Genomic DNA, 8,658 nt, shown 5'->3' with positions numbered 1-8,658 from the left:
AATATTTTAATGAGAACTTTCGTAACTGTAATTGAGCTGGTGTCGGGCGCCCTCACAGGCCCAAGTTGTTATTCATCGGTGGTGTTCACGTGGTTGTTAATGTAGCAGTTCAACAGGAAAAGAGAGAATCGACGCTAACGCCGTTTAAATAAAAAATGACATGAAAATAGCTCGGAAACTGAGTCCTATGCTTCTTTTGCCCTCAATTTCCATGGCAACTACGTAGGTGACTTGAATGACGTCTCCGCGCTCGGATCTCTTGAACTTATTTGCGCATGAGTAGTTAATCCGGACATTGGAGACAAATGAATAAGCAACGTAGGGCCCTTTATACAGGAAATCGAAGAGAATTTAGAACAAGTTAAGTGAGCGAAAAAAATCTGCAAATGTTGACTACCTGCGGAAGTGTGCGGTGAAAATTTATTGTGCTTTGTTTTTCTATTATCGGAGTTGTTTATACATGTCGTCATAAATCACTTTTTGAAAATCCCAAATCGCGCTATTTTTATGGGACGAACCACAGACGAGGAGATAAAACTCCTTAAGGACGAACAACAGCCAGCGAAATAACAGTATCTGACGTATATGTTCTCAGCGCTAACATCAACAGCGACACGTCCGTCTCAAAGTTTGTAGTCTTCGCGCGTCGACGTTTAAGTAGACTAGTAACCCCGTGAGTCGTTGCCTCGGGAACACCATTACTGCAAGTGTGAAGTACATCAACCCCTGTTCAATTATTTTACGGCATCTCTGAAGCCCGAGTTCTGAAGGAGTAATTTCGACCTCGCGAGTCTGCATTACTGTACGCGGTCGTGTGCACTCGTGTGCTTTGTTTTAGCGTTAAAAATAAGTGAATGTAATTGCAGTGTACGCCGAGATGTACAGCAATGATTTCCGTAACACTACGCCGGCGTCAATTTACCAGGCTACGTTTTACTCCAGGGGAGAGAGATACAATCAATTTATAGTCCACTGGTGATAGGTACCCTGCCAACAATACCAAAGTGTTGCTATGAGTGGGCGTTTAAATTTATAGTCCCGTGGCTATACATTGCTTTTGACACACAAAAGTCCGTGTAGAAGGGTCGTGGACGGTAGGATGTTTTTATTCCGATATAATATTTCTGCTTCTCCTCATATCAGTGTCGCTACTGCCGTTCCCTGGGTAGACTGTAACTGTATTTGCATCTGTCTGTGTTCTCTGTCGACCGGTCTAGTTTTCTGTCTACTTGTAAGAACATGACAGAATGTATAATGGTTTCCGGCGCATTATACCACTTGAAGTGGAGGCTAGCCTTTATTATAAACAATTTAGTAGGACGTCAAAAACCTAAGGCCATTTGATCTAAAATGTTCAGAAGAGTTTGACCAACGTGGACTGACACATTTGCTCGACTCCCATCGGTGGATTTTACCATGGGCGCAATTTCGATATGCAATGATATTGCAGGAGAGACCAAGGAGAGCGCCCCACGGGACCCGACGGTCACTGTGTATGGAACGAGCGAGAAAAGAATAGCTGTAACAAACATACTTCAGGCAAAAACAGCGTAGGCTTATTCGCTCCTTAAACAACGCCACCGACGTATCACTGCAAATAATGTACAAAAATTTACAACGGAATGTCCTTGCAGCTCGCTGTGGATACCAAAGCATTTCGAATTCATCCATATATATACAGTGAAGCATTATCAACACTCCAGATTGATAAGTGTTTATACGAAGTGTGTTCATTATTATCTCGCGTAAAATGTAAAACAAACGAAAGAAAGGAATTCACATCGTCGTAAACCACACGCCTTTTTACGGCAACAGCTCAGCGCTACCCGTTAAGCTTGATTTCTGCGGAGGTCAGCGGAGCGGAAATTATTGCTCTGGCTCGCGAGAATGGGAATTTAATGTTATTGTATTTTCATAGATTATTGTGGCCATGCTGTATACACAGGGAAAAAACATCAAACCCACCGAAAGGGAATCTGAACCTGAAAGGGAACCTGCGAATATCTCAAGATTGTATCACCGGACACATCCTTTCCAAACTATTATATTACTTAGCTTTCAAACTTTGATATCATTAAGATATCAAAGATTGACAAAAAGAGATAGATAGATAGATAGAGAGATAGATAGATAGATAGATAGATAGATAGATAGATAGATAGATAGATAGATAGATAGATAGATAGATAGACAGACACAAATAGATATAGATAGCTAGATAACATCAAACCTCAAACGTCAATCATCACAGTAATCGTCAAATCGTTTGATGATTACTGTGATGCCTGAAAGTCGAGCTTGGGACATCATTACATCATCAAACATTTCGCCATGATTTCACTTCCTTGTTACTGTACCACATAACAGATATATGTCTTAGGTTTCACCTCTCCATGACCCCTGCCTGACGTTGTCTCCCATTAACACCGTTCCCTTTGTCCATCATCTTATGCTTTTTAAACGAGTACAAATAAATCAAATGACCAGATGTTGCATGTATGCTTGTTGGCAAAAAAACTACACTGGCGAGTTCACATTTTTTGACGGTAGAGTCTGTCAATATTTGACAATGTAAATGAATCTCTAACTATCCACACATATCAAGGAAAACGATGAAAAACGATACTTATCATATATACTCAGCGGAACTAGCGCTATTAGCTTTTAGAGTTGGTTGACCTTAAATTCCCGTCATGAATATTTTAATGGTTCTTTCGTGACCAGAATTGAGGCGTTGACGGGCGCCCTCATGAGCCAAAGCTGTGATTCATCAGCAGTGTCGTTGAAATTGATTAGCAGGACAGGAGGGAATAAACGGGAACGCCGTTTGAATAAATATGACACACAAACGATACGAAATCTAATCTTACACTTCTTTTGCACACGATTCCAATGGCGACTACACTAGTGACTGGAATGACGTCTCCGTGCGAGGACATCTTGAACTTGAAATCATTTACGCATGAGTACATTCCCGGAGATTGGACAGAAATGAATAATCAATAAAGGACTCTTTTCACAGGAAATCGAAGAGAATCGAGAACAAGTAAGTTAGCTTATCTGAAGGGCTGACTATCTGAAAGATGAGAGTAGAAAATTGATCACACTTTGTTTTTCTGTAATCAGAAACCTTTTGTTTATCTTTTCATCACTTTAGAAAACCCGAAAGCGCGCTCTTCTTTGTGGCAAGAACAACAACCAGCGAAAATAACGCCATTCAACGAACATAATTTAAATAACAAAATTTCTAATAGTAATGTTATTTACTGTACTCGATTTCGAAGATCATCGGATAAAGCTATCAAACTAAGATTTATATAAGAAACCTATGCCCCTACCTTGCTGTCACCGATGAGTTTGTTGAATGTGTAACAAAAATGAAATATTTTTTTTTGTATTTCAATGCGTATCTTGTTGGAAATATATATATCCAGTACAGGCTTCAATCGGTGTTGCTGGTTATGGTTGTTGTATTTAACGTAAGTATACATGTTAAACCAAGTCCTGCACAATATCTTGACAGGGACGACAGTTTGATGGGAGAAGATGTTATCTTCAGGTTTTTTACCGTCGAAATTTGGTGTAGGAGCCTACGTTGCCCATGTTCAAAACTAACAATTCGTGTGAGTGTACAAGGTATGACAATTTACAAGGTAGTTCAGTCTCCATGCCTTTTTCTACCTTTCAACTTCTGACTGCAGATTATAAAGCTAAAGACTGAGGAAAGACGAGCTATTCAATGCTGACTGACCAGGAACTGTGTATTCCAATCGAAAGCCTTTGACGGACTGCTTGTTGTGCAATACGCACACTGGCATGTTTTGGCACAGACAATAGAAGTTCGCCTCTACTGTCTATTGTGTTAGCAAGCAGGACGTTATAGACACACGACCATTGTCCCCGAAACGTTCACAAGTTTGAAAAATAAACAACAATGGAAGACATAGCACAACCCCTTTTCAACAATTTTGAAAGGGTAGATTTTCAGTATTCCTGTTGCGTTTCAAACCGAGGTAAAGGCGAGTTGCACTTTCTTAACCACTCTGAAATGCGAGATATAGACTGACACCATAATCATAGACAGAGAAGCTAATAACTATTCGTATGGATGGAACACATCCAGCTGTTCAATGATGATAGTCTGTGAGATGAAAGCAGTGGTAAAATACGTATCCAGTGAACCAGTGATCGCTTGAAAGGTCAAGAGGTCACCCATTTCCGACGTTGCATTATTCAGTGGAAGACTTGAGCATATAAATGGAAGTATTACGGTACCATTACTGAACAAAATTCTGAGCGAGTAATTGCTGTGATTTCACTTAACCGTGAAGACAAGGTTGGAATATTTTTAAATGATGACAGAGGAAAGGCTGACGTGGACTAATACATTTGTTCTTATCGGAGGATCTTACCATGGGCTCGATTTCGATATGCAATGATAATGCGGGACAGACCAAGAAGAGCGCCACATGGAACACAATGATCATAGCTCTATGGAATGAGCGACAAAAAACCAAAACTAAAATTTGTACGCAATGTCCAAACTTCAGTAAATCCAGCCCAGCCTTGTTCGCCGAAAACCGTACATTGTGCTATGTATGTCAAACAGCGCCACCAACGTATCATTGCAAAACATTTCCTGCAAGTAATTGATGAGAATTTCCAACATATTATCTTTACAGCACGTCATTGGATACCAAACCAACTCCAATTAATTTATTAATAGTGACACCTTATCAGAAGTATTTACAGGGAACAGTGTTTTTTTTAAATTCTATTACAAGTTAAACCAAAACGAAATGATCAAGGAGTTTCTCAGCCCACCGTCCCTCCACGGTGCTCAGCCATGCAAAATGTCCAGGAAAAATCAAACCCACAGAAAAAATCATCCTCAGTCAAATATAGTACATTGGACAAATCTTTCCAGACTATCATTTACCTACTCGTAGATTTCCAACTTTTTTATCATCAGTTGATCAGACAGGCAGCTAGGCAGGCAGCTAGACAGGTAGACTGACTGGCAGACAGTAATTAATAGATAGATAGATAGATAGATAGATAGATAGATAGATAGATAGATAGATAGATATTCATTTATGCATATACGTAAAATCAAATTTTATACATACCATTTATAATCAGACTTTTGGTGATAGTTGTTATGTGTGAAAGTCGAATTTTGGACATCACAGTCATCATCAAACATTTCCTGTTTGTACCGCTTTTCTCATCATCTGCATTGGCAAATTTATTCCCCTGAAAAGGCACGCGTTTTCTTTATATTTCCTCGTTGCTGTTACGTATAATACAGAAATGCCTTACGTTTTGCCTCGCCAGGACCTCCACCTGGCGGTAAATCAGGTGTACCAGATGTTGTATGTATGTTTCGTCTCAACAAAACGTACTAGTATTCACACTGACCAGCTCACTTTATTGAGGCGCACTCTGCCATATTTTGGCGGTTTAAAATGGCATTGATCCAACCATATCAAGGAAAAAGGTTACTTAAAGAAACAAAAACTATACTTTACCGAAACACTATTTGCTTTCAGAGTTTGTTGACACTGTGAACCCCACACCCCCACCCGAATATTTTCATGAGAACTTTAGTGACGAGAATTGAGCTGGTGACGGGCGCCCTCACAAGCCCAAGCTGCGGTTCATCGGTAGTAATGTTCACGTGGATGTAGGTGAAATAGTTCAGTAGAAAATGAGAGAATCACCCTCAAGCTGTTTGGATAAAAATGACACGCAAATAGTACGAAGTCTAAATCTTAACACGATTCAAATGGCGACTACACTGGTGACTGGAATGACGTCTCCGTGCGAGGACATCTTGAACTTGAAATCATTTGGGCTTGAGTAGTTTCCCCGGAGATGAATAATCAGACAGAAATGAATAATCAATAAAGGACTCTTTTCGCAGGAAATCGGAGAGAGTTGAGAACAAATGAGCGAAGTTATCTGAAGGTTGGCTATCTGAAAGCTGTGTGAAGAAAATTGATCGCACTTCGGTGGTTTTTTGTCTTTTATCAGAGACGTACTTTAAGTCTTGTTCACTTTTTTCTGTAAAGTTCCTTCTTTATTTATTCCCAATGAAAAAAGTTTACATCACAAAATGTATATACAACACTTTTTTTCAAACCTGGTGGTAATGCTACACACTTAAACTATAACAGAAAAAAAGGATGAAATTAAATCGAATTCCTTCGTTGTTATTGCAATAATTGTCTCAGATGTGACTCGTTTGTTTCTGTACAATGAAATCTGTGTATTGTCCATTTAGCTACCAACACAATTAAGTTGAGTTTGCTATTCAAGTTTCTATTAACATCTACTCCACACACTATATTTTGCCATTTAAATCACACAGTCACAGACATATCCAAGTTTGGTGCAAAGGAGGCTTTATTAATTATCTACTACTACTACTACTACTACTACAGTGAAGACGTGTGTATGAGGTGCTCCGTATCAACGCAAGATTTTGGTTGACTGAGAAGACATCCCTCGCCAATCTTCACTGATTTGTGTTGTCATCGAGTTATACTTTCGGTTAGTTGTCATTTTTGTTGTTTTTGGTCGGATTTGTGGTCGATTTTGTTGGATTCTATCTTTGCTGAGGCCGGGCAAGGCCAGTGAGGCAAGATGGCGTCCGCAAGCCAGGTGTTCAGAGGTCTCACTCGAAAGCATGGTTTGAAATGTTCATCTGTTGAGGGTGTGAGAGTTGAGACATATGTAGAAGAAATTGCGAAAATCACGGGACCTGGAAATATTATCGCTGCGTCTCGTGTTAACGGTGCAGTAATTGTGTTTTTAAGTTCAACTAGTTGGGTCGAGACTGTTTGTTTAGACGGATTTGAGCTAGATGGCTGTTGGGTTTCGACAGAACCATTAGTGAAGCCCGCAACAAAGGTCATACTTTCGGGAGTACCGCCCTTCATTCCAAATCAAGTTCTCATAAATGAACTAAACAAGTGTGGTAGAGTTGTTGGTGGGGTCAAGACCATTCCTTTAGGTTGCAAGTCGGAAAGATTGAAACATGTCAAATCTTTCCGACGTCAAATGTATATTCTGCCAACAGTTAGTGACGATGAATTATTGGGATGTTACCACGTTACGTTTGAGGACAAAACATATCGTATTTATTTGTCATTTGATGAACTGAGATGTTTTAACTGTCATAAGATCGGTCACATAAAAGCAATTGTCCTGGGTCTGAGACAATCGTTGAAAAGGAAAATGCTAAAGATAACCAGGAAAAACCGAGCCAGAAAGATGATTACAATATCGAAAACGCCACTGACATGGTTGACGAAAATGAATATGCAATGATGGAAAATATTCAACGCTATGGTACACCTGTTATTGACAATGAAGTAGCCAATAATGACAAAAGCGATGACATAAGAGATAACGTGCACGATGAGAGCTCGGTCACCACCACTGATAAAAATACCGATGGCAAACGAAACAATAAGACACAAAGTGACACAGGTGATAAAGACGTTTCAATAATATTACCGACCAATGACAGTAGCAAGTCTATTTCAAAAGAAAGTGACACATTACCGAAAATTAACAATGGCGACACTTCAATAGAAAATGCTGATGAGATGGAAACCGACAACAAAGAAAACCCTCGTGCAAACGATAAAAAATCTACTAATGAAAAAGCGCTCCCAACAGAGACTTTGCCTGTCGATAAAGAAAACTTTAGTGTCGAAGAGAGGGTACTAACCCCTCCTTCACCTTTCCCACCCTCTCCCACCTTTTCGCCAGCCTCAGATTACACGACTTCGTCTGATTCTCAACAACCAATTTCTGTTCAGCTTTCTGATTCGTCTCTTCCCGGTCCATCAACTCTCTTTAGTGAAGAGACCAGTTTCTCTCAAGATCTTTTTGCTACTCCTCGTCAAGAAGATGATCACGATGAAACGACGTCCATGACATCAGAACTCTCCGATATTTCCCAGACCTTTGAAAATAACCGTCAGTTGCCGTCCTCTCAATCAATTGAAGAGTTCCTTGAGGATACTCTTCACTCAAAGAAAATAATTACCAGATGCATCGAGTTTTGTCCGGATCTTAAACTTTTAATCACTGCTTTCAATAAATATCGTAAATCCCAACCTTTAACTGGAGCTCAAAAAGCACGTGTTCAAAATATTAGCTCTAAAGTAAAGCAGCACATTAAAACCACTGGTAAATTCGTTTCATTAACTTTCTCCGTTATGTTTAGTCTCTTTTTCATTTTACTAGCTGCTATGGCAACCATTTCTGGGTTGACATTAAATGTCCGAGGCTGCCGAGATGCACTCAAAAGATATCAAGTTCTCGAATATCTCAAAAATGAGGCTCCTACTGATTTTCAGCTCCTCCAAGAAACACATACGTTGGAAAGTGACGAAAGAATCTGGCAAGTTATTTGGAAAGGAAAAGTCCTTTTTTCTCATAAAAGTACAAATCAAGGAGGAGTGGCGATTCTTTTCTCACCCAAGCAGAAAATTGACATTCTTGACACGAAAGAATTAATGAACGGTCATCTCCTTCACGCACACGTGCTTATCAATGATAAACCAGTGCATATTATCAATGTTTATGCCCCCTCGAATTCTACGGATCGTTTCCAGTGTTTTAAAATTCTTAAAACGCATC

General features: G+C 39.7%; 1 protein-coding gene across 1 annotated transcript; it reads left to right on the top strand.

Moving 5' to 3' along the window:
- Positions 1-6,648: 6,648 nt before the first annotated feature.
- Positions 6,649-8,407, top strand: LOC139143020 (putative uncharacterized protein DDB_G0289963). The gene is made up of 3 exons (XM_070713211.1): positions 6,649-6,799; positions 7,189-7,992; positions 8,376-8,407. Exons 1-3 carry the CDS (start codon positions 6,649-6,651, stop codon positions 8,405-8,407), a joined length of 987 nt encoding a protein of 328 aa, XP_070569312.1.
- The last annotated feature ends 251 nt before the right edge of the window (positions 8,408-8,658 follow it).

This window comes from Ptychodera flava, chromosome 10 (assembly GCF_041260155.1).
Source record: "Ptychodera flava strain L36383 chromosome 10, AS_Pfla_20210202, whole genome shotgun sequence".
In the NCBI taxonomy this organism is placed as follows: Eukaryota; Metazoa; Hemichordata; class Enteropneusta; family Ptychoderidae; genus Ptychodera; species Ptychodera flava.
This window is presented reverse-complemented; position numbering and strand designations above follow the sequence as displayed.